The sequence below is a fragment of the Salvelinus namaycush genome, chromosome 7 (assembly GCF_016432855.1).
Source record: "Salvelinus namaycush isolate Seneca chromosome 7, SaNama_1.0, whole genome shotgun sequence".
Classification (NCBI taxonomy): Eukaryota; Metazoa; Chordata; class Actinopteri; order Salmoniformes; family Salmonidae; genus Salvelinus; species Salvelinus namaycush.
The window spans coordinates 21612391-21639430 of record NC_052313.1 but is presented as its reverse complement, the minus strand read 5'-3'; the positions used below and the strand labels follow the sequence as shown (position 1 = coordinate 21639430).

General features: G+C 44.3%; 1 protein-coding gene and 1 pseudogene across 2 annotated transcripts in view; one reads left to right on the top strand and one right to left on the bottom strand.

Moving 5' to 3' along the window:
- Positions 1 to 1030, top strand: part of LOC120050380 — an 89562-nt pseudogene extending 88532 nt beyond the window's left edge.
- A 5131-nt stretch (positions 1031 to 6161) lies between these two features.
- The window catches only part of sulf1 (sulfatase 1), a 67241-nt gene continuing 46362 nt past the window's right edge, over positions 6162 to 27040 (bottom strand). Inside the window, exons 10-18 of one of the 2 annotated variants that reach the window (XM_038997740.1) lie at positions 21690 to 21924; positions 20037 to 20283; positions 19374 to 19470; positions 19000 to 19094; positions 17404 to 17576; positions 14845 to 14987; positions 14522 to 14648; positions 12103 to 12136; positions 9619 to 9769 (exon numbers count right to left, since the gene is read on the bottom strand). In XM_038997740.1, the coding sequence (XP_038853668.1) occupies positions 9736 to 9769; positions 12103 to 12136; positions 14522 to 14648; positions 14845 to 14987; positions 17404 to 17576; positions 19000 to 19094; positions 19374 to 19470; positions 20037 to 20283; positions 21690 to 21924 (1185 nt within the window). In that variant the 3' untranslated portion in view covers positions 9619 to 9735. Of the gene's footprint in view, positions 9770 to 12102; positions 12137 to 14521; positions 14649 to 14844; positions 14988 to 17403; positions 17577 to 18999; positions 19095 to 19373; positions 19471 to 20036; positions 20284 to 21689; positions 21925 to 27040 lie in introns of both variants that reach the window. The other variant, XM_038997739.1, reaches the window with a different exon arrangement.

Here is a 27040-nt window from a genome sequence, read left to right as displayed (position 1 = left end):
ATTAGTCTAGAATGACTAGTGGTTATTCCTAAACTGGTTTTCACTGTAAGACCCAGCTAAAGACTTCTTCTAAACATTCAAAACATGTTTCTGGCTGCAGTCTAGCACTTAGAAGCACACAAACCTTAAAGGGATCAGTCACACCCAACAGTATTTTGCAAACAGTAGTTTAGGCAGCATAGCTGAATGGCAGATGGCATTGTCTCTCACTCTGTTCACTCCCCAGCGGTGTACAAACTTCAACACCACCTGTATGCTGTGTTCTAACTGTTTAGAACTCGTGTTCTAACTGTTCCTCTCCTCTCTCTTCCGCCAGCGTATATTCCTACTCCCATCTATTTTGGGGCGGTGATCGACACCACCTGTATGCTGTGGCAGCAGGACTGTGGCGTCCACGGCTCCTGCTGGGAGTACGACGTCACTTCCTTCCGCTTCGTCTACTTCGGCCTGGCCGCCAGCCTCAAGTTCATTGGCTTCATCTTCATCTTCCTCACCTGGTACTCCATCAAGTACAAGGAGGAGCAGGCGGAGCGCTGGCACCAGCGACTACCCCCGTTGGGCACTGTCTCTGACCTCATCTGCCACGTGGGGGGCCAGAAGAGCCACGCCCGAACCCGCTCCTGTCCGGTGTTCATCCCGCCTTGCGACCACCCTCCCGTAGCACTCCTTCTCAACCGGGGTCACAGCACCCTCACCCTCGTTAACAGAGCAATAAACCCGCCCCCTCCCTCTCTGCTGATGCCACACACAGAGGCTCCGCCCACATATACGAGCAGGAAGTAAACAGGCCACACCTCTTCCTCTTTAGGTCACACCTCTACATGTTCCTCCCCGGGGGTTGTGACACGTGCCTTCCTGTTCCTGTCTCCACCCTGTTTCTAAAATATACACCAATCAGGCGGTGGGGGCGGTGACTTCCATGGCTCTGATTGACAGGCAGAGAGACCAATAGACTGATAGTGACAGACAGAGGCCATTTGTGGTATTAAAGAGCTGGCCACAGTTATATGGGCGTGTCACAGGGGAACAGCTCGACTCCCTATTGACCTACAGAGCTGTCTGTCTCTGCTGTGCACATCATTAGCTGCAGAGTGGAGGCTGGTGGGAGGAGCTATAGGACAGGTTCATTGTAATGGCTGAAATGGAATTAATGGAACGGAGTCAAACATGTGGTTTCCATTGATACCATTCCAGCCATTACAATGAGCCCATCCTCCTATAGCTCCTCCCATTAGCAACACAGCATGTACAGAAGTTAACACACAAGTGTTTGGGATCAATTCGAATTGAAGGCAGTCAATTCAGGAAGCAAACTAAATCAATAGTCAATGACTTCTCAAACTGAAAAAAAGCTATTTATGTAAAGTTTTCAATTTTGGAATTTTAAATTCAAATCACTTCCTGAATTGACTCCAACCCTGATACATTTCATAAATCAAAATGTTTGTGTATCAACATGATCACATGGTGCTACTGTACTGTAAAATGGGCTGGGCATTAGTATATTCTAATATTCTTCTTCTCAGAAGGGACTTGTGGGTACTACATTACCCATGATGCCTCATCACAGCTGCAGCGTTTCTCTCAAGCACAACATACTAACTGACAAACCTGTTCTATTCTATGCAAGGTCCTGTGTACTCCCATGTACTCTGTGTACTCTACAGACAGACATACATCTCTCAGTACTGTATTGGCTTACTGTAGCACGTCTTTACCCCTCTCTGTGCTTGCATCTCAAATGGCACCCTATTCCCTATATAGTGCACTATTTTTGACTAGGGTCCATAGGGCGCTGGTCAAATGTAGTGCATTATACAGGGAATAGGGTGCCTTCTGGGACGCAGCCTATCACCCATTCAATCACATTATACCACAGCTGATACTGAGCATATCCAGCTAATATTGAATGTGGTTAGCGGCAACATTAAACAGTACTATTTAGGAGGGGATTATATCGACTTAAAACTCAGTCATACATGAGACATTTGTCCAGTTCTGTCTGTCCTTGTGACCGTCTGTTTAAACTCTTGGTTCAGAGCAGAGAATGGGCCACCCATTTATTTGACTCTTCAGCCCCCTTTGAAACAGTAACTCAGGCTGTGTGGGCCTATCATTGGTTGCTGGCTAGCTGATTAATGCTAATAGCTACGAGGGTAACCTGCTAGCCAGCTAGCTTACTTAAATCCAATGGCTAGTTAGTAGCTAATGCTAATAGCTACCAGGCTAACCGGCTAGCTAGCCAATATCCAAAGGCCAGATACTGGCTAATGCTAATAGCTACCAGTCTAACCGGCTAACTAGCCTATATCAAAGATTATGGATATACTGACAAGATACATGTCTCTCCACCCTAACAACTGGAGTCGTTGTCCACAAAGCAGCACGACTGGCTGTCTAGCTCCCAGCGATTCTTTCTTTGGATATGTGGATACATTTCATTATTGTAATCCTGAATATTCGATGAGGGTTGTTGACGTAAACCGATATATTCAATGGGCAGAGATGCTATGCTACTAGCCTCATGCCATGAATATGCATAGCCATCTTGAGACAACTCCTCACATGAAGTGTTTTTTCTCAAAGTTGCCGGGATGTCATGTGTCCTAGTTATATCAGTATACTCGTAACAACTTAAGCATTGCAACACTTTTATTAGATATAGTAAACCTCATGTAGCAAATAAGCCATAAACAAAATGTATTGACGAAATTCGACACTCTTATTGACCTCCGTACAAAAACTCCTTGCTTGGTGGGTGAAACAACGAACAAACGAGGGAGACATTTTCCCTCGAGTGGGGCCTCTCTCTTCCTCTCTGCCTATATCCAAAGATGAGTTACTAACGAACTGTCCACCTAGTCGGGAGTGGTGGTCTGCACCATAGATAGTTCGTCTGTGTGGAGTTAGTCTTCATTAGGACTTTAACTTTACTCCAGGGCAATGGGGAACACAAACACAGTTTTGTATTTATAACATAACATTAGGTGGTCTTTGCTGGAAGGGAAAACTCAGTCATAATCCTCATCCAAAAGAATATGACATAAGAGAAAACTAAAAACTGTAATTTTAACTGCAAATATCTACAAAATGTATTTTTTGTTTTTTACTTGTTTGAAAAATTATTGAATTTGTTTTGAATTTAATTTCCCTTTTTATGTTAAAGGGGTAATTCGGGATTTTGGCAATCTACTTCCCCAAAGTCAGATGAACTCGTGGATACCATTTTGATGAAGGAAGTTAGAGGTAGTTTCAAGAGCCAATGCTAACTAGTGTTAGCGCAATGACTGGAAGTGTATGGGTATCTACTAGAATGAACCCAGACCATTTACAAACTGACTCTACACTAGGTCCAATATTGCTTAATTTCAGCATTGTTGTATTGACATTTATGCATTTAAGAAGTAGTGCAGTAAGGAATAAATCAACAAAGCCCATTATATCAACAGATAAGTCACAATAACAAGAAACAGTGTAACTGATTATTTTGATCATTCAGTTCAGGAGTGACTGGGACCCACCCTCTGCTGGACATAAACATGAATTGCAGCCAGGAGTGGAAAAGACCGTGAACGTTTACCCTTTACCAAGGTTTCCCAGAAATTCCAGTAAGAAGATTGCCGGAATCATGAGGGAATAAGCATGAAATCCATAATCCTCCCAGAATTTTTGGAAAACCTGGGAAAGTTACTGGAATTTTGCAACCCTACACAGACCTACTACTAATGCTGTTTTTGTTTAACTGGACTGCTGCTGTGAATTTACTACTTGTTTTTGTTTTCTAGAACATAAACCATTATGAACAGCAACTACAGTATTTATACCTTGTTTAGCATGAGGTATGCATCATATCCATTATATATTTGCGCTTTTAAAACTGGTTTCCAAAGAACAGCGGATTTATCTGATGCAGTGGTAAAGTTTTATGAATTAGGCTGGGATTCAATCCGATCGGGCTTTGTCCACAATGCATGTTTTAAAGGCAATGTTCCCGCGTTCGCGGAGACCACATTCACAGTAAAGGCTGCATATGTTGGCTCAATCGGAAATGACTTTAAATGGCACATTGTCCAAAGCCTGCGATGGGATTAAATCCCAGCCTAAATGTCTTTGTCTTCAAGTTATGTTGCAGAGATTGCTGTATGTCTATGATGATACTTGGCTGAAAAATGCAAAGTTATGGTTTCTTATTAGTATTATCATGAATTAGTAGCTAACTTTTCCCAAACTATTATCATGTAAATAGTTAAAGACATAAAATCAACGTATTATAGACCTTAAACTTAGTTAGAAGTAGGTATTTATGAACTAACCCTAACCATTGTAGACGACATCATAAAATGACTTAAAAATTCAAAAACAAGGAAACCGTATATTTGCTTCTCTGTGCCTGAATGACCTACAGTATTTTACATAGGAACGACCTGTTACATTGAATTTGGGGGATTGGGGAGTGGGTTGTATTTTGCAATATGTTTTTTTGTTGATGGCTCCATTTGAATTGGTTGGTGTTGAAGCCCTCTCTTTGGCTCCATCCAAAACGACTTAGTTTGCATCTCAAATGGCACCCTACTCCCTTTATAGTGCACATAGGGGTCTGGTAGTGCAAAAGTAGTCCCCATGCATCCCCTATTTCCCACGCAACCTGGCCATAAGTAGTGACCTATATAAGAAAAAGGGTGCCAATTGGGACAGGATGGTATTGTTACCCAGGATGCCCTTTACCTCCATTCGACAAGGTGTAAGCAGTACTATAGGAAGGCTTGAACTGCGTCCGAAATGGCACCCTATTCCCTATATAGTGCACTACTACCCATAGGGCTCTCTGGTCAAAAGTAGTGCACTATATAGGGAATATGTTGCCATTTGTGTTCCTCAGGAGCAGAAGTCTAAACCATATTTGTGGACACTTGGGCTCCATACTTGCGAACATTAGAACATTTTCTCAGTCTCAATGTGCATCAGCCAATTCAAATCGGTGACATAGTTGCACGTGATAAAATGCTACATGTTAGCTGTTCCCATTACATAATCTGGCACATTTAGCCATATGCTAACCTGACCAGGCGGCAGTGATCATTTCCTGTAAGAAATTCCACATCAGCCTATCAAGATCTTAGACTTTATATCCATCAACCAATGGCATTTCTTAAAATAGGTCGACTTGGCCACCAGATGTATATTTTAAACTTCCAAATTAAAGGTTTACTTTTGCCCCACTTGGTCTGTCACAATTGTATTGTGCCAATATTTCATGACAATGAATCCTTGACTAGGCTACTAAAATTCAAGAGGCACATTTTTGCTTATCCATTTCACACACGTTCATGTGCTTTTACGGGAAAAAGATAAAGGTCTATACAACGTTTAAGTTTATCGTACATCGTTAGCGTATGCCACTAAGGCGATTGACTGTGAATCTTCGGAGTACAGTAACCGTGGGTTAGAGGCCCCCCATCTCATGAAGCTCATGAAGTGAAAAAAATAAAAAATACCAGAAGCCAGGCTTACAACACGGACCTATTCGTCCAGTTGAAATATTGCATGTATTTTAGTAACTTTGAGTTATGTTAAAGATGCTCTCATGGAAAAGTGGCCCACTACATTAGCATTTGTATTTGGCTGATGCAGAATTTGTTAACGGGCATGATCACTGCCACCTGGTCAGGTTAGCATAGGGCTAAATGTGCCAGGTTATCTAATGGGAACAGCTAAAGTAATGTTTTATCACGTGCAACTACGTCAACGATTTTAATTGGCTGATGCACATTTTGAGACGGAGAAACTCTGAACTTAAACTAATGGAACCTTGGTTTACAAATGCCTTGAATACTTTATGTGTCATTAAAAAACTGTAAAAAGGAGATTTGGGTCTGGTTTATGTTTTTTGCAATCGGTATAGCAGATAAAAAATGTTGGGGGGGGGGTGATCAAGCACTTCCATAATGTGGTAAGTGTGTCTAGGATTTTTAATTTTTTTGTAATTTTATCTCAGGTTTTCTAGAAATCGTGGTTGGAGGATACTGGATTTCCTGCTTATTCCATCCTGATTCTGGGAATAGTCCAACTGGGATTCCTGGCAAACCTAGGCATTTTGGGAAAGTTACAGGAGTATGGGTGGATGGATGGATTTATGAATGTATGAAGAAATGGTCATTAAATAAGCTGAAATGTCACTAAAATATTTGACACGTTTATTTCTTAACAGCTTCTTGGCTTTCCTGAAACCAGAATTGTTGCAACACTTCTACACACAAAATAAGGAAAGGAAGAAAATACTGCTTCAGTAACAATTGTTGATCTAAGAATCAATGAATGTTGGTTTTAGGTGGAAGCAACATTGAACCAAAACGTAACCATCAGTAGAAGATGTAAGAATGAGTGGCGATGACACAGGCCAATGCAAACATACCCAATGATATGTAATGGGAGTGGTGTGCATTAAATCCTATGATTCTTTGCTTATTGCATATAGAATATACAGTATAGTCTAACAGACAGTACTATAAATGACACATAGATCACCTCATAGTAGTAATGCCATATGCTATTCAAGCAACGGAGGAAAAGATTAGGGGTTGCTAATCTCAAATGGCACCGTATATAGTGTAGTGCACTACGTTTGACCAGGGCCCGTATTGCTCTGGTCACTTTAAAGTGAATGAATAGGATGCCATTTGGGACAAATTTAGGTTTTGGCTTTGTGGTCGTTGTCTCTTTTTGAGATGTAACTTGGGGATGATTATGTGCATCCTTGATTATCAATGCAATAGGGAATACTGGTCTATGCAATGTGAGTTTTATTGTGAGCAGTAGTTCATTTGTGCTTAATATCTGAAGTTTTCATTTAATTAGGTGATGATGATGGCTGAGTGTAGAACAAAACGTGAACGTGAAGTTACTGTAGCTAGAAGAGTAACATAACATAGTAAACTAAGTTAAATAATTACAACTAACAAATCATAAAATTATTTTAGCAATGTTCATTTATAAACTTTTTTTTTTTTTAACTATAAACTTGTCACATTCAGTGTTGCACTTGCAGTGGCAAGTATCCATGAAACCAACTTACCCTTTAAATGAATTCACTGTGTTAAAAATGAAATACCAATGATCTGTATTATTAAGCTTTGAGATGCAATTGGGAGTTACAGTGAATACACGTTTCCAAACCACAAACATTTCAACTAAAGGCAACGGTCAGTACAAGGGAAAAGCTAAATAAATGTTCAAAGCGCATTTATGGTCAAACTATTGGGATCATCTGATTTGTCAGTGGTTATATTTCTGATGGGAGTGCACTGTGATAATTGGTCTAGAGATGACTGAGGCCGAGATTCCCATCCTATCCTGCTTTGTCAACTTTTTAAGGTAATGTTTCCACTTTCGTGGAGATCTCATTCATGGCAAACGCTCAATTGGAAATTACCTTTACATGTCAAGCACTCTACGCAGATCTAACGCTGATCGGATTTAATCCCGGCCTGAGTCTGTTAGCATTAGCCACGGCGTTAGCATTAGCCAACTCAATTGTAGCATACCAAGGTGTTTGCATTAGCCAACTCCATTGTAGCACATCAAGATGTTAGCGTTAGCCAACTCTATTGAAGCACATACCAAGACGTTAGCATTAGCCAACGCCATTGAAGCACACAAAGGTGTTAGGTAATGCCAGAGATACTGGATATAATGAAGAGAAGCTTGTGTCTCCGCCCTAACAATGGGATTCATTGTCCACAGAGCGTAACGGTGGGCTATCACGCTCACATCTGTTACTATCTTTGGATTGGTGGATATATCTCGGTATTTGAATACTTTTTTTGAATATTCAATGAGGGGTGTTGATGTCAACCGCCTGTATTTAATGGAGTGAGATCCTATGCCTGCCTCATGATAATGCATAGACCGTCTCGAAATTCAACAGGTATAACTTTGAGAAAAAACACTATCAAAGTTGCTGGGATGTCACGTGCATTACACTTATATCGGTTAACTCGTAACAATCTAAGCATTAAGAAACTTCTATTAGATCAAATAAGCCTCACGTATCAAAATAGCTTTACATTTTTATCTTGACAAAATTCGGCACTCATTGCCCCCCACTTGCTTAATAATTAGCTTAACGTGGACAGATGTTTGGCCTGGTAAACCCTCTCGCTTCGCCTCTTCCTCTCTGGTAACGCTAAACGACCACTAACCAACCTTCAGACTAGAAAACCTGTTTTTATTGTTAAAAATATATATTTAAAACAATGGTGTTATCCACTTGGAACTTTTAGTAAAATTCCCATATTTTATTAATTTCCGCTGCGTTAAGGCTTATCTTTTTCTAAATATATATTTTGGAAAAACAACATAACACTGTAGTTCTTCTAATAATAAATGGAAGCACCTGTAAAAAAAAAATAATAACTTTAATACTCATGAATAATACAGCTCTAAGTCAGACTGACAGGTGGTGACATCATCGTCGGCCTTCTTGGCTCTCCATGTACCCCAGTTTCTGTGTCTCTCTGTGTCTCTATGGTGACCTGCTGGACCGCCCAATGTCAGGCCAGCACGTGCGTTTGTCTGTATGTGTCTCACTGGGTGTGGTTGGAAGAGGGCTGAGGGGGAGACCCACTACCCTCATAGTCCAGGGCCTGGAGCTGGGCATGGGACTCGACCTCTACCTCTACCTGTAGATGTGCCTGTTGGAGCTGGGGATTGTGCACTACCACCCCAGTCCCCTGTGGGGCGCCAGTCTGAGTCTGAGGTGGGCTCCTAGTGCTGGTAGTAGTGGTGGTGGTGGAGGCCTGTACTCTGGGCCTCAGTGTCTGTGTCTGTGGGGAGAGGGGGAGGTAGCCCTGGCCTTGAAATATGTCCTCTTCCTCCTCCTTGTCTAGTCCCAGCTCCAGTCCCTGGATGAGACTACTCTGTTGGGTCTGGGCCTGGCCTGGGTAAGACCCCAGTCCCAGCCCCATCTCCAGGCTGTTGTGGGTGCGGAGCAGGTCGTCGTGCCGCGTCTCCATCTCAGTCAGGCCGTTGTTCCCGTTCCCGCTGAAGACCAGCCCCTCCCCCTCGCCATCTAGCCAGTCCTCCTCCAGCTGATGGGCCAACCACACATCACCACCGGCAACCACTTCCCCCCCTCTGACCCCTCCCCCTCCTCTCCTCTGACCTGCTGACATCACAGACAATGACGTCATCACAGACACCACTCTGGGGGGTCTGTCTAATGGATAAGTCTCGTCAGGGAGGTCGTTCACAGATTCTAGTTGAACTTTAACCTCTGACCTCTGAGGTGTGGGGTGTGTGGGTGTTACTGGAGGAGGTGGTGGTGGGGGTGTGCTAGGGGCAGGATGGGTAGTGCATGGGGTCTCCGGTAGTCCCTCTGTGGCCCGATTCAGGATGACCAGTTCTTGCCAGATGTCCCGGCTGGGCGACCCTTCTCCTCCGCTGCCCTCCTCCAGCCCCCCAGCCCCAGACCCGGAACCCTGCTCTGCCAGGGAAGCTGCCGATGCTGGGTCATCCTTTAAGTCAAGCTTATGGGTTTGGTTGTCGTTGTTGTTTTGAAGTTTCGAGTCTAAAACGTGTCTCAGTGCAAACATATTATCTACATCCTTCTGGAAGATGTGCCAGTCGTCCTGTCTGAGGCTGTAGTCAGTCCTGTGCTGGTACAGGCTCTGGTTTACACTACTATACAGCTCCTCCAGACCTCGCCAGTCCACCTCCTCCTCCGTCAGGTTGGGCAGCTTAACCCGCTCGTCCGTCCCAGACTGGCTGAGTGCTATGAGGGGAGAGGATGAGAGGGTCATGGGCTGGAGCAGGGAGTGTGTGAGAGTGTTGGTGGTAATGTTGTATGGGACTGGGAGTGTGTGGTGTAATTAGGGGAAGTGTGTGGTTGTGTTGTGTTTGGTCACACGTCATGCAGTCATGCCCAGCAGCAGTATCCAGCCTGCAGCCTCCTCTACGGCAGTCAGCTCCTTGGGGTTAGTCCCCCCCCCACACACACACACAGTTTGGCCCAGTAAACACAGCACCCAAGCTGAAGCCATAAGCAGCAGCGCAAACACAAGTCATCTTGACATAAAATGACAATATTTCCTCAAAGATACATAAAATTCTCAGATCTGCCATTAGACTAGCTAAACTAAAAAAAGAAGACTGATGATAGGCTTGTTGTTTTCGAATGAGTATCCAGGTAACCTGGAAAAAAAGAAAATGGAATCTGGGAAATAAAGGAGGGGAGGAAAATAGGATGATGAACATCTGCAAAAAAAAGGAGTGTTGAGGAAGGAGAGAGTGAATGATGAGCCTGCTGTGTGGTGTATTAGAAAAATACAGTTATGGCCAATATACTAAAATTGGAATCATAGTTAGGGTATATGCTTACTATCAATAAGGTTGGAGTGGATTCCATTTCATTTAAGTAAATTAAGTAAAATTCCAACAATTGGACAAGTCCTTGACTGAATTGAAATGGAACTGACCCCTCTAACCCTGATAGACACATCCTGTATCATTGTTGATTACTAGAGGGAGCTCTTTCAAACTCACTCTGGCCTACAGGGCATGTATGAAGTACTAAAGAGCATGGATACTCAAACTTGGACTTTGAGTCTAGTTCCATTTGTCATTTTTACCTGGTAGTTAATGGCACTCACCTGGTGCCCCAGGTCTAAATCAGTCCCTAATCAGGACTAAAAATAAGCAGTGGAACTGGACTCGAGGCCCAGATTTCGGTCACCCTGCTATAAAGAGGGAAAATAGGGGAGGGTTTTATATAAGTATTCTATAGGCTAAGAGACTCACAGGAAGGACTGGCTTGGTCTCCTCTTTGACCACTTTCGATGCCGCTGTTGCCTGGTAAACAGGTGCCCCAGAAACAGAGGTCAATAGGTCAGAGGAGAGGAAGAGGGACAACGAAGTCCCAGCAACTCAAGTGTCCATTCTACTACTCTAATAATGCCATGAGGTAAATGGATGCCATTTTGAACGATGCCATGTTGCACAAGTACAATGACTGAGTATCATTATGGCTTACTAAAAGTAAGTTGATGTACTTATGCATGTGTGCGTCCCAAATGACAGACACTATATTCCCTATATAGTGCACTACATAGGTAATAGGGTGCTATTTGAGAGACAGCCTATGTCTTTGGTCAGGTAAGTGTGGGAAATGGTGATGTTATATTAGTAACATGTCCGTGCTCGTGCGATGCATGGATGAAATGGATGAATGAAGAGTTGACTCTATATGCTGTCTTGCGTTTTCATTCACATTCAGGTGACACACATTTATCGGGTGTGTGGGGAGGGGGGTTCCTTATGTGAAAATGTTTTCTGCTCTCACATACTTCATTTCTATCAAATATGATGTTATAGTAAATATTGTCATTTTGTTTTTGAGGATAAACTTGTGATTAAACTGATGTTTCTGGACAATTGCCACACTGACCAGAAAGGTCCAATTCAGTTTGACTAAATATGCATTTCTTCTCAACTTGGAAATGTGCGAGTTGAGCTCTCTGAGCTTAGTTGTTAAGCCAAGACCGGCCAAAAAGGGACTTTTCAGACAGATATTCTGATGGATATGACTGATGCATGTGGTGGTGCAAGAAGCTACAGAAAGAGATGTGCACGTTGGTGTTTGACTCAAACAGCAGACACGTTGGTGTATTATCTGCGGGGGTTCAGATGGGTAAACATTTTTCTGTTGTAATTATGGAGAATTTGGCTGCATTGTAGAAAGATGATACCCCCTCAGACTTCACGATGACATTGGAAGAAGCTACCTTCAATTAAGAAGAATTCAAAAGATCTAATCAATCGATTATTAGTTAGCGTAGGTAACTTCCCCGGCATGCAGTCACACACCAAGCAGCTCGGCGCCTTATGGATTATTAGTGCGAATGAGTCAATGAGTTGGCCCATGCAGTTATTAGGAAGAGAAGCCTCTTTCAAAGAGAGAGGCTACGTCCCAAATGGCACCCTATTCCCTACGTAGTGCACTACTTTTGACCAGGACCCATAGGGCTCTGGTCAAAAGTAGTACACGCCATAGGTAATAGAGTGCCATTTGGGACATATCCAGAGAGATCATAAAAGAAGTGTGGATACCTGTGTGGTTCATAGCTGCCTCCATCTTTACCTCCTGATCAGGAAAATAAGAGCAGTTTCAATGTTAATGTCTCAAATCAAATTAGAGGGTGGATAAGAGAAAATAAGGAATCATTCACATTGGAGATGCCTCTTCATGCACGGGACAGGACAGGCCGATAGGCCCCTAGAGGAGAAATGATGGTGCAATTTGAGTATGGATGGATGGAGAGAGGGAGGGAGGGATGGAACAAGGAGGAGAGGAGGTGCAGGTTGGGGCAGGGTGGAGGGGATGGAAAGATAGGAATGAAGGGATGAAGGTATATTTCTTTGGGTTCCCTTACGAAAAAAGATTGCCGTTAGAGTGCAGTATGCTGCAAATACTGTGTCCCAAATATATATTTTTTTTACTGCAGTAATTTTGCAGTGTAACTGTAGTTAGAGTGCAGTATAAGTGCAGTTCAGCAGCTATTCTGCAATTACTGCGTCCAAAATACCACAGTCGACTGCAGTTAATGCACTTTTACTGCAGTCATTTTTTTGTAGATAGAGAGTGTGGCTTTATGAAGGTTCCCAGCTTCCCTTGGAGGTAAATCAGTCATTCAGGTGATGATGATGTGATGTCCATGGGTGAGTCCAAAACACAAACACATGATGTTGTTAATGTTTCCAAATCATCAAGCAGTGATATGACAACTTGTTGTTAAACTTCGTAGCACAAAGTCAATATACCCACCCCCCCCCAAAAGAAAATACCTTCACAGAAATATGAACTATTGTGCGTCTACTGTGCTGGTATAACGAGTTCACTGAGCGCAAGTTTAAAACCAAGAGCTCATATCACCATGGCAAGGTTATTAACTGCTGCTAGTGTGATGTCATCTCTCAGGGACACTTAGCTGTAAATAGCCGGCATGGTGGTGAAAAGCTAGACGTAGTCGTCAGAGTAGCCAGGCTCAATAGGCTTGTTGACAGAGCTCTCATAGCTAACACTGTGTGAGTCACTGAAGGCAGGGTGTCTGGCCAGAGCACACAATAGGATAGGGAACGTGGCAAAAGACTTGGGGGATGTCCAAAATGGCTTATGGACCCGGGTCAAAAGTAGTGCACTTAATAGGGAATAGGGTGCCACATGGGATGCCAATTTAGAGGGATGCTTATTTTGATTGTAAACCACTACCCACAGCAGAATGAGTTAAACTGAGGGACACACTATTAGGGTTGCATCCCAAATGGCACCCTATTCCCTATGTAGTGCACTACATTTGACCAGAGCTATGTAGACCCTGGTCAAAAGTAGTGTACTACTTTTAGGATGCCATTTGGGATGAAACCTAAACCACTTCCACAGCAGAAGGAGTTGAAATGAGGGACACAATATTAGGTTATCATTATATCAGAAACCAATTCAAAGCTCTATTTCGGGTTGTTGCCATACCATTCTGAGTGACTGGCTCGGCTTGGCTGCAGAGGGTTTCCCTGTGCGTGTCATGACTACAATACAAAACAAACCAAGATATTCACTGTGTAAAACCCAAGAGAAATCCAATAACCATAAACTCTGGATAACACCGATACACATCATGCAGTGATGAAAACATTATGGATGTCCAAGTTCCTGTGAAAGTAGAAAATGTTCATAGTGTGTCTCATCGGGGAGCTGCGGACTGGACACGAATCCCTGAGGTCAGAACTCAGACAGGGAGTGTGTGTGTGTGTGTTTTTAGACAGAAATAAACACACAATGGAGACATAAGATAGACACACAGAGGACTTAATGATGACCCCCTCGAACTTCCTTCCTATGTTGAAATGTTTGTGTACATCAGTGAGAGAATCACCCCCGTTTACATGCAACTAGTGACATGCAGGTACAGGTCAGGACTGAACCTGGGCCAAATAGTGCTATTCATACACCTAGTATCTTGTTTCAGTTTAGGGTTTTAAAATTCCAGTAACTTTTTACACAGATTTCCTGCTTATTCCATCCTGATTCCAGGTATCTTCCATCCGGGAGCTCTGAAAAACCTGGGAATTTTGGAAAAGTTACTGAAATGTTTTAACCCTAAAGTGAAAAACGTGTTTTATTAACAACACACACATTTGGTCTGTATGTACGACTTGTTTACCCTAATCAACTACTGCAGTGGCTAGTCTTCAGATCCGTTTCAATCTCTGTTCTGTGGTAGTCTCTGTTGTAGACCAGATGTAGGTAACCCACTCAAGGGTGACATTTTCCCTAGGTACAGATCTAGGATCAGCTTCGACTCCCCCAATCCTCACCTTAACCATTAGCGGGGAAAATGACAAACTGACCCACAATCAGCGTCTAGGGGCAACTTCACCATACTCTGAGGTAGAGAGAGCAGTAATAGTAGTAGTAGTAGTAGTAGTAGTAGCAGTGTAGCTACTACTAGTAGTGTAGTATCTGTGTGTTTACCTGTTGTGTCCAGGCCTTTGGGTCGGGGGTTACACTGCTTGTGTCCCTGGCAACTCCTCATCTCCATCAGCTGAGCATGGAGGGCGTTCAACACCTCTCTGTCCACCGAGTACACCGCGTTGGTCAGCTACACACACAGACGGATACAGACGCAGACACACAGACACACAGACACACAGACACACAGGTTAATACATCGTTATTGATAAAACAACCTACTAATGAAAGGTGCCTGTGAGTAGTCCACTCCGTAGAAACAGAATAGAACAGAAAATGGAGTAAAATAGAAAATAGAATTGATTCCATGTCTATGGTCCACTCACCTGGTAGGGGTCGTTGTTGAGGTCAAAGTACTCGAGGAAGCCCGTAGCAAACTCACAGAACAGGGTGTTGTGTGTCTCGTTGATGGTTCTCACACACCAGTAGGTATTGTTGTTGGAACTGGTGCACGCACAGAACCCTCCAACTGAAGGAGAGGAAGGACAGGGTTAACCATTAAAACCCACACAGACACACACAGAGAGAGAGAACCCTCCAACTGAAGGAGAGGAAGGACAGGGTTAACCATTAAAACCCACACAGACACACACAGAGAGAGAGAACCCTCCAACTGGGAGAAACCAAAATAATAGCCTGTTTCAATAGACTGATACACTTGGTCATCAGTTCTGATGATACAGACCCTTTATTCAACCAATGGTATTTACTGAGCTGTGGGAGTGGTGGGTAAATCTGTATGTATGAATGTGGCTTAATTACTGTGTAGGCTACAGTGCTGAATTACTAAAATGAGAATGCATGTGAGTACAGTACACGTGTAGGTGTAGTAACTACTTAGTGCAGTTCCATTTAGGTGTAGTAACCACTTAGTACAGTACACATGTAGGTGTAGTAACTACTTAGTGCAGTTCCATTTAGGTGTAGTAACCACTTAGTACAGTACACATGTAGGTGTAGTAACTACTTAGTGCAGTTACATTTAGGTGTAGTAACTACTTAATACAGTTACATTTAGGTGTAGTAACTACTTAGTACAGTACACGTGTAGGTGTAGTAACTACTTAGCACAGTACACATGTAGGTGTAGTAACTACTTAGTACAGTACACGTGTAGGTGTAGTAATTACTTAATACAGTACACATGTAGGTGTAGTAACTACTTTGTGCAGTACACGTGTAGTAACTACTTAGTACAGTACACGTGTAGGTGTAGTAACTACTTAGTACAGTGCACATGTAGGTGTAGTAACTACTTAGTACAGTACACGTGTAGGTGTAGTAATTACTTAATACAGTACACATGTAGGTGTAGTAACTACTTTGTGCAGTACACGTGTAGTAACTACTTAGTACAGTACACGTGTAGGTGTAGTAACTACTTAGTACAGTACACGTTGTAGGTGTAGTAACTACTTAGTACAGTACACGTGTAGGTGTAGTAATTACTTTGTACAGTTACATTTAGGTGTAGTAACTACTTAATACAGTGCACGTGTAGGTGTAGTAACTACTTAGTACAGTACATATGTATGTGTAGTAACTACGTAGTACAGTACACATGTAGGTGTAGTAACTACTTAGTACAGTACACGTGTAGGTGTAGTAACTAGTTAGTACAGTACACGTGTAGGTTTAGTAACTACTTAGTACAGTGCACATGTAGGTGTAGTAACTACTTAGTACAGTACATGTGTAGGTGTAGTAATTACTTAATACAGTACACATGTAGGTGTAGTAACTACTTAGTACAGTACACGTGTAGTTGTAGTAACTACTCAGTGCAGTTACATTTAGGTGTAGTAATTACTTAATACAGTTACATTTAGGTGTAGTAACTACTTAGTACAGTACTCATGTAGATGTAGTAAGTACTTAGTACAGTACACGTGTAGGTGTAGTAACTACTTAGTACAGTGCACATGTAGGTGTAGTAACTACTTAGTACAGTACACGTGTAGGTGTAGTAATTACTTAATACAGTACACATATAGGTGTAGTAACTACTTTTTGCAGTACATGTGTAGTAACTACTTAGTACAGTACACGTGCAGGTGTAGTAACTACTTAGTACAGTGCACATGTAGGTGTAGTAACTACTTAGTACAGTGCACGTGTAGGTGTAGTAACTACTTAGTACACTACACTCTGTAGGTGTAGTAACTACTTAATAGAGTTACATTTAGGTGCAGTAACTACATAGTGCAATACACGTGTAGGTGTAGTAACTACTTAGTACAGTACACGTGTAGGTGAGGTAACTACTAAGTACAGTACATGTGTATGTGTAGTAACTACGTAGTACAGTACACATTGTAGGTGTAGTAACTACTTAGTACAGTACACGTGTAGATGTAGTAATTACTTAGTACAGTTACATTTAGGTGTAGTAACTACTTAATACAGTGCACGTGTAGGTTCAGTAACTACTTAGTACAGTACACGTGTAGTTGTAGTAACTACTTAGAACAGTTACATTTAGGTGTAGTAACTACTTAGTACAGTGCACGTGTAGGTGTAGTAACTACTTAGTACAGTGCACGTGTAGGTGTAGTAACTACTTAGTATAGTACACATGTAGGTGTAGTAACTACTTAGTACAGTATACATGTAGGTGTAGTAACTACTTAGTACAGTACACGTAGGTGTAGTAACAACAGTGCAATACCTGTGTAGGTGTAGTAACTACTTAGTACAATGTACGTGTAGGTGTAGTAACTACTTAGTAGTTACATTTAGGTGTAGTAACTACCTAGTACAGTACACGTGTAGTAACTATTTAGTGCAGTACACGTGTAGGTGAGGTAACTACTTAGTACAGTTACATTTAGGTGTAGTAACTATGTAGTGCAGTTACTTTTAGGTGTAGTAACATAGTAACGTACGGTTCCAAAAGGGGGCAGTCTGCCAGTGGTCGTTGCTGTGAGTGAAACATGTCAGACCAGGTAGACTACAGTCATCCCCCTTCTTCTGCCTCTTCCTCTCTTTCCTCTCCTTCTTCTTCCTCCTGATCTCGTTCAACAGCTGGGTCTTCCCATCCACTTCCTGGGCAACCTCCCTGCATGACGGACAGACACACCCACCAGTCAGATTACAGTAACGACCCAAGAGAGTGATATCATCACCCTCTCTGCCCTCGCAGTGCCCTCTCCATGACGCCAGTCAGTTACCACGGCGATGGATGGAACCATCGGCGGGAACTCCCAAACTCCTGTCTGGTGGAGCCAAGAACATGACAGGTTCTAGCTCCTCTCGTACCACATTATCAATTTTCTCTGGGCCATTCTAGCCTCTGCCCTTCTCCCTAGCCCCATTTTCCTAAGCACACAGGTCACTACATAACACAGCTGCTTCGCATTGGCATTCTAATCCGTTCCCTGTGCCTCCTTGCGCATCCCAAATGGCACCCCGTTCCCTATATAGTGCACGAATGATGGAAAGTGAGAGACTCAACCACCTGGTGCAAGGCGATGGCTGTGTTAGAGGGACGGGCTGTTTCCCTCCTTCCACTGAGACACTGTTTTGTTTCCATGCTGCTGCTTGGGACGATCACTTCCAGATCTCTGCACTGAAAGGCAGGCCTGGGTTTGACTGGAGAGCATGCACACTCCATGCAAGTACCATGCAGATGTACCACAAGACAGGATAACGCACAAGACAAATGGGGCCACACTGGCAATGAAACGTATCAAACTCATGGAGTATTAAAGATGCAGTACATCTATGAAATTCTATTGGTCAGTTGAGCACTTCTAGACTGCAGGCTCAGGTGCATCCCAAATGGCACCCTATTCCCTCTATAGGGTAGTATTGCACTATATTTGACAAGGGCCTATAGGGTAGTAGTGCACTATATAGAGAATAGGGTGCCATTTGAGATACAAGTGTTAATATGGTTGAGACGAACAGGGACGGGCGACGGACGATGTGTGGCAAACACGGACAGACTGAATTAAAGGAGAGGACGAACTCACTTAAAGGGATGGAGCTGATCATTCTTGTTCTTCAACCTCTCTGCCTTCTCTCTGTTTCTCTCTCCTTTGCTATAGTAGCTGGTTTTAGTAGAGAGGGAAGAGCAACTAAATATGCCGGTTGTTTTGTTTCATTTCCACGAAAGCTTCAACTCAGGAGAGTCAAGATGAATAATAAAGGACTGATGACTCATGGGCTGCATTTACACAGGCAGCCCAATCTGATCTGATTGATCAAAAGACCAACAAGTGTAAAATGACCAGAATTGGGCTACCTGTGTAAACGCAGACTACGTAACAATTGTCAGGGTCACAACAAAGGACAGAGATGGCCACACAGACAACAGCAGATATGACAATGCACTATAGTAGGGTTTACTCTTAGAGTCCCCTCTGTCATAGTCATTATTGTCACTTTGGGAGCATTATACCAGTGTGCAGATTTTCGTTTTTTCTATATTTAAGAATAGTACACATATTTGGGGACCCTCAATGAGGTACATTACTGACCTGTTCTTGCCACAGTCACACCCGTCAGGTCGTCTCCTCTTCAGGTGACCCCTGACCTCTCGCAGGTTCTTGATCTTGTCCTGCAGGGCTTCTATCTGTAATGGAAGGCAACATCTACTTCAACTTGCAGGGTAGGCAAGGTGGGAGATGGGGAGGAGGAGAGGAGAGGGAGAGATGGGGGAGGAGGAGAGGAGAGGGAGAAATGGGGGAGGAGAGGGAGAGATGTGGAGGAGGAGAGGGAGAGATGGGGAGAAGTAGAGGAGAGGGAGAGATGGGGAGGAGGAGAGGGAGAGATATGGAGGAGGAGAAGGAGAGATGGGGAGGAGGAGAGGGAGAGATATGGAGGAGGAGAGGAGATGCAGACACCAACTAACCTCCTGGTCCACGTAGCTCTTATGGTCCTTCCAGGCTCTGGATGAAGAGTAGATCTCTCTCTCACAGTGGACGGTGTCATTCATCAGGATGTAGCACCTGTGAGAGGGGCGGAGAAGGAGAGAGAGGACAGAGAGGAATCAACTAACCAACCAACCACATTTTACAAATATATTAGTCACAAAGGGCTTAACTGCTTGCCTGACGACTCATTATGAATTTAATTTAGTTGCTCTAGCGATTGCACCGTACATCGGTCTAAACCTGCTGTCCTACAAGTTGTTTGTGCTGATTCATGTTTCGTGTAGGCCGGCTCTTGCCCAACCCATCGGTTTCTGTGACCAATTAGAACGGTCAGAATGTGTTCACATTCTCAACAAGTCGGGGAGGAAGGAAATCCAGACTCATGCTGGAGAAGAAACGTTAGTGGGCGTGGCGTTTGGCCGGAGCCATGTGGATGGGTAGCCAGGCAACTTAACTGCAACCCAGGCCAAAAACTACAACCCAAGTAAAAAACTACAATCCAGGCCAAAAACTACAACCCAGGCCAACCCCCCCAAAGCAAGTCAAACAGACAGGGCTTCCAAAATGATCTTGGTAGGAACTACATGTATGTCTTCCAAGTGTGCCTTTGGTAGAGCTGGGGTATATGTTGGGGTACATACTTGTGTGTGACTTTGACCGAGTTGGGGTACCCCACGGTGTTGGTATCGTCCGCCAGCATCTCCTCTGACCCGTCTTCTGACTCCAGAGCCAACTCCTGGTCCTCCTGCTCATAGTGGCGCTTTCTGATGACACGTCTCTGGACCGCCGACTGGTCGTCTGCCGCAAGGTCAATGTCATAGATCTGCCCTTCAAACTCCACGGACAGAGATCTGGTGGATCTTGTGTGGACGAAACGAGGCCTGTAGCCTAATTGATAACCAAATATCACAGAGAGTTGATTAACAGACTTTTTCATTTCTTTACCCATGTATGTTGGTATTCAGTATGTGTAATTGTGTATGTATGTCATTAGATCTTGTCCTGTCACTTAATCTGGAAACAAATTGCCCTTTCCTGTCAATAAAGATATTGAACTGAATTGAATGTGATAATTCCATGAGCAAAATGTTGCAGTGGCTCTTTGTTCCACTAGGTGGTGGCACAACATTCCAAATGACCAGACCAGTGATCTACTGTCAGGGGCTATCTCCACCAGACCAGTGATCTACTGTCAGGAGCTATCTCCACCAGACCAGTGATCTACTGTCAGAGGCTATCTCCATCAGACCAGTGATCTACTGTCAGGAGCTATCTCCACCAGACCAGTGATCTACTGTCAGGGGCTATCTCCACCAGACCAGTGATCTACTGTCAGGAGCTATCTCCACCAGACCAGTGATCTACTGTCAGGGGCTATCTCCACCAGACCAGTGATCTAATGTCAGAGGCTATCTCCACCAGACCAGTTATCTAATGTCAGGAGCTATCTCCACCAGACCAGTGATCTAATGTCAGGGGCTATCTCCACCAGACCAGTGATCTACTCTCAGGGGCTACCTCCACCAGACCAGTGATCTACTGTCAGGAGCTATCTCCACCAGACCAGTGATCTACTGTCAGGGGCTATCTCCACCAGACCAGTGATCTAATGTCAGGAGCTATCTCCACCAGACCAGTGATCTACTGTCAGGGGCTACCTCCACCAGACCAGTGATCTACTGTCAGGGGCTATCTCCACCAGACCAGTGATCTAATGTCAGGCGCTATCTCCACCAGACCAGTGATCTAATGTCAGGGGCTATCTCCACCAGACCAGTGATCTAATGTCAGGAGCTATCTCCACCAGACCAGTGATCTACTGTCAGGGGCTACCTCCACCAGACCAGTGATCTACTGTCAGGGGCTATCTCCACCAGACCAGTGATCTACTGTCAGGAGCTATCTCCACTAGACCAGTGATCTACTGTCAGGGGCTACATCCACCAGACCAGTAGTCTAATGTCAGGGGCTTTTTTCTTGCCTCTGTCTCTTCCCTGCATGTGTCTCTTTAGAGCCGGAGTAATCCTGAACAGTAAATCAAAGCTTAGGCTCTGGCAGACATGGACATGGTCGTCATTCCCATAGCCCTCCATACACAGCTTTAAATACAGAGTGGTAAGTCCACAGATGGATATATGTTACCATAACTGTCCATCTCCATTCTCTATGCCCCTGTAACAACATCTACCCAGCTACGATTGAGCTAGCTGGCTCAGGACACTACTCCTGGCCTGGACCACCCTCAGCCCCATCTCCATCCCCAGCCTCCACCCCCATCCCTCCACTCTACTCACCTCGTCCTCCAGAGGAAGGTGGGAACTGGCGGTGTGAGCGCCCCGGACGGTCGGACCTGGAGGGTTTGTCGAGGCTGCTGTCAGGGCCACAGTCGCAGGGGTCCCTCTGCCGGCTGTCGTAGCTGCTGCGGGACCTCAGGCTCCGGGCCCTCTTCCTGGGGCCTTCCTTCAGACCACCTCCCTTACACTTCTGGATACGCCACTTCCCTGTGATCTCCTCCACACAGTGCCACTTCTGTAGATGAGAGACAAGGAGACTGATGGTTATATTAGTGGTATTAGTGGATTTGAGTTATGGTTTTTACTCCACTCCAATGTTAAGGTCTTTGAAGACATTGAATGTGTCTAAAATGGCACCCTACAAAAGTAGTGCACGATATAGGAAATAGGGTGCCATTTGGGAAACAGATTGACTCTTTGTGCTTTGTTAACATTGCGAGAACCGCTGCTATAGTGTATTTCTTAATGAAATCGCGCTCTTTCTCGACATGACTTTGTCAACAGATACGCTTTCTCAGAGTCCGTGCCAGAACAACACGTATGTTGGACTACTGTATTCAATGGGGGAAAAAAGTTGGACTGAAAACAAACTGTTCCCTTAGAGTCTCATAGGGAAAGTGGGACAACGGGAGCGAGACATTGATTCCTAATTGAGCCCAAGGCCTTTTCCTTTCCTCTGCATTACATTTACAGACTTCCAGACAGCACAGTGCTTCTAACAGACAGACATCTCAACCAGATCACAGACAGACGTGGTGGGAAAGAAACAGAATCCCAAAACTGAAGAGAAAGATAAACCAGAACCACCACAGCAAATGAATTGGATCAGTCTGCTGTCTGTAAACCAAGTGAAAAACCCTTTCCCTCTGTCTTTCTCTCTGTCTCGCTCTCGCGGTCTCTCACCATCTCTTGGTCTCTCTCCCGCTGTCTCTCTCTCTCTCCATCTCTCGGTCTCTCGCTTGCTCCCTCTGTCTATACCGCTTTCTGTCGCTGTCTCACTCTCTGTCTCTTTCTTTACCTGTCAATCTGTCTCTTTCTTTTACCTGTCTCTCTCGCCGTCTCTGTCTCTTTCTTTACCTGTCTCGGTCTTTCTCTTTACCTGTCACTCTCTCCATCTCTGTCTCTTTCTTTACCTGTCTCTCTTCGTCTCTGTCTCTTTCTTTACCTGTCTCTCTTCGTCTCTGTCTCTTTCTTTACCTGTCTCTCTTCGTCTCTGTCTCTTTCTTTACCTGTCTCTCTTCGTCTCTGTCTCTTTCTTTACCTGTCTCTCTTCATCTCTGTCTCTTTCTTTACCTGTCTCTCTTCGTCTCTGTCTCTTTCTTTACCTGTTTCTGTCTTTTTTTTCTTGTCTTTCTCTCCGTCTCTCTGTATCTTTCTTTACCTGTCTCTCTCTCCATCTCGCTGTCTCTTTTTCCATCTCCCTGTCTCTTTCTTTACCTGTCTCCCTGTCTGTCTATGTTCCAAAACCCCGGCTGCATCACCAGCATAATCTAGTTAGTGGTGCACATCCACAATGTCTCCTACCCCTAACTCCATGAATCAGTCAAGTTGAAAGGGAGGGGTCAAAGAAAGTGAAAGCTCATTCGGCTATGTGATAATTTGGCTTAAAGTGTTCGGGGCTGCATCCCAAATGACACCCTAGTCCCTATATAGTGCACTAGAGTGACCGGGGCCTACTACCTTTTGACTCTGGTCAAAAGTAGTGGACTATATAGTGAATAGGGTGCCGTTTAGGATGTAGGTTGGAGGGGGGGGACATATCTGCGGACCATGGCAGTGCAGACGGTTGCTCGCTGCCTGGTGAGTGTGGGAACGAGAGTGCCAAACAAAGGACTATGGGAAGGATCGGGTTTCCTCTGTGGACCACTCACTCAGACACTCACTGACAGACAGCTGACTGACAGATGGCCCTGACAGCCATGTTATATCAAGAGGGCAAGGGAGGGAGGAAGAGAGTCGTAAGGAGGGGAGAGGAGGGGGCGGGGAGGAAGAGGAGGGGTAGAGAGAGAGAGAGAGAGAGAGAGAGAGAGGCTTGCTGTCTGTGCAGTGCTTTTAGGACTTTTCAGCCACATTCCACTCTGACAGACTGTGAAAAACAGTGAGTGAGTGAGTGAGTGAGTGAGTGAGTGAGTGAGTGAGTGAGTGAGTGAGTGAGTGAGTGAGTGAGTGAGTGAGTGAGTGAGTGAGTGAGTGAGTGAGTGAGTGAGTGAGTGAGAGAGTGGGGGGGGACCCTACAAGCTGAGACTTGCTCTAGAAGTGGCAGACCCAAACTGCTACAGCGCTTGCAGACTGACACACATGATTCATTCATTTACAGATTGAGAGAGATAGCCTGCTGCAAATGAACTGGGTGAGAGATCAGAGCAGAGAGCCAGCAGGAAGGGAGTCTTATTCTTATAGAATAGAATAAGACAGAATGGAACCTTGAGTTTATGACATCTATAAATACAAACGTCCGCGTCCCAAATGGCACATTTAGTGCACTATTTTTTACCTGGATCGGTAGGGCTCTGGTAAAAAGTAGTGCACTATATAAGGAATAGGGTTCAGTTTGGGACAGCCACCTTACTAAACCACTCATATTCTTCCCACAGTCACACAGTCCTATAGGGTGTCATACTGCCCTTTCACTCTGAAACACTTACAAGGTCCCCATGTCCTTTAGGTAACAGTTGCTGTTGTCTACTCCCCTTTAAATACATTGACCGCAAAGGCTTTGAAGTGCTTTGAGCTTTAGCCCTCCCCTTTAAATCATGGATTTGACCCTTGGTGGACAGGTGTCTATTGACCACAGACCCGTGGGTGTGTTCTAACCAGCTGTTTTAAGACTTTAATAGACTTTCCCTCCATATTGTTCTTTCTAAAGGAACACCCCACAGAGACAGAGGGAAGCTACTAACTAGGAGACTCGGTTAAATAATACCAGACAAGGGCTATAGCTAGCTAGGACTAAACCTCCACATGTATGTGTTGTAATTACACATTCACTGGCTGCATACACTGCACACACACACACACACACTTAACCATCACCCCCCGCAATCTTGCATGCTATTTAAAGACTAAAGCGGGTTCCCCCACATAACCTAACACATTGGATTTCCTCAACTTCTTTGTTTCAGTAACAATCTTTTCCATACAGTATAATTCCTCTTCTGCGTTGTAGTCTGTCCTAGCCAAAGCACACAGCAACCATAGACTCTGCAGCCAGCCAGCCAGCCAGCCAGCCAGCCAGCCAGCCAGCCAGCCAGCCAGCCAGCCAGCCAGCCAGCCAGCCAGCCAGCCAGCCAGCCAGCCATAAGTCAAATAGCCATTTACTGCAAACGTCCAGTAATTGGACATTTTTGTACCGTTTGAACGAGGGACTAATTTTTCTCTGGGACCCTTTCATCCCAAACCCATTAAAAGGCTGGCAGGGCCTCGTAGACCAGCCACACACACACACACACACACACACTCTTTAGTGGTTAGACCAGCTACAAACCACTGGTGTACAGCCACAGAGTTGGCAGACCTGAACAATACAAATTGGTCCAATGTTCAGGTAGCAGCCAGCAGGGCTTTCTAATGTGAACCAGGCAAGCTTGTAAGTGTGCACATGTAAGACGTAATTCTTCATTAAAGACAGCAACAGGGGAAACTCTGTCCACATTCAGGTGGGTGTGTGTTTCAGGGAACCTCGTTACACACTCTATGGTGTGTGTGTGTGTGTTACGGTTGAATGGCGGGAACCCGGTTGCAGAGATTTACGGACCAAACCACTCCCTTTTCCCGGGATAAATAACTGCGAGAAACCGGTGAATTATAATAAATTATTTACATGAACAGCACGGCATGAAATGGAACTTAAATGATATGCGATGTCTAAATCGAACTTCGCTACGGCATCTGCATGACGAATCATCAACGCTCAGGGTGGGGACGAACAGCCCATCTCAGTATGAAACTCAGTTCACAATGCATGTTGACCTATCATCTCATCATGGTGACACTTTTCCTTGTGACGGGTAGCCCTACATTTGCTGCAACACTATGCTATAGTAATATAAAGACCAAATGCCCATCTCCATCTGGCTTTCGGGGGTCACGTTATTTTTTTGGTGTGTAAATATCCTACTTTTTTAAAAACTGCAACTAGGGACTTTTAAAACAGCCGTTGCTTTAATACCGTAAATCAGTGCACGCGCGAGCAATCTCTCTCTCTCTCTCTCTCTCTCTCTCTCTCTCTCTCTCTCTCTCTCTCTCTCTCTCTCTCTCTCTCTCTCTCTCTCTCTCTCTCTCTCTCTCTCTCTCTCTCTCTCTCTCTCTCTCTCTCTTTTATATTTGACATTCCTCAAAGTAGCCACCCGTTGCCTTGATGACAGCTTTGCACACTCTTGTCATTCTCTCAACCAGCTTCATGAGGAAGTCACCTGGAATGCATTTCAATTAACAGGTGTGCCTTGTTAAAAGTAAATTTGTGGAATTTCTTTCCTTGTTAATGCGTTTGAGCCAATCAGTTGTGTTGTGACTAGGTAAGGGGGTATGCAGAAGATAGCCCTATTTGGTAAATGACCAGGAATAGCTCAAATAAGCCAGGGGAAACGACAGTCCATCATTACTTTAAGACATTAAGTAAATACAGAAAATGTCAAGAACTTTGAAAGTTTCTTCAAGTGCAGTCGCAAAAACCATCAAGCGCTATGGTGACTCTGGCTCGCATGAGGACCGCCACAGGAAAGGAAGACCCAGAGTTACCTTTACTGAGGAGGATAATTTCATTAGAGTTACCAGCCTCAGAAATTCCAGCCCAAATCTAACTCACAGAGTTCAAGTAACAGACACATCTCAACATCAACTGTTCAGAGGAGACTGCGTGAATCAGGCCTTCATGGTCTAATTGCTGCAAAGAAACCACTACTAAAGGACACCAATAAGAAGAAGAGACTTGCTTGGGCCAAGAAACACCGGTGGAAATCTGTTCTTAAGTCTGATGAGTCCAAATTTGAGATTTTTGGTTCTAACCGCCGTGTCTTTGTGAGACGCAGAGTAGGTGAATGGATGATCTCCACATGTGTGGTTCCCACCGTGAAGCATGGAGGAGGAGGTGTGATGGTGTAAGGGAGCTTTGCTGGTGACACTATCTATGATTTATTTAGAATTCAAGGCACACTTAACCAGCATGGCTACCACAACATTCTGCAGTGATACACCATCCCATCTGGTTTGCGCTTAGTGGGACTATCATTTAATTTAAACCGAACAATGACACAAAACACACCTCCAGGCTGTGTAAGGGCTATTTGACCAAGAAGGAGAGTGATGGAGTGCTGCATCAGATGACCTGGCTTCCACATTCACCCGACCTCAAC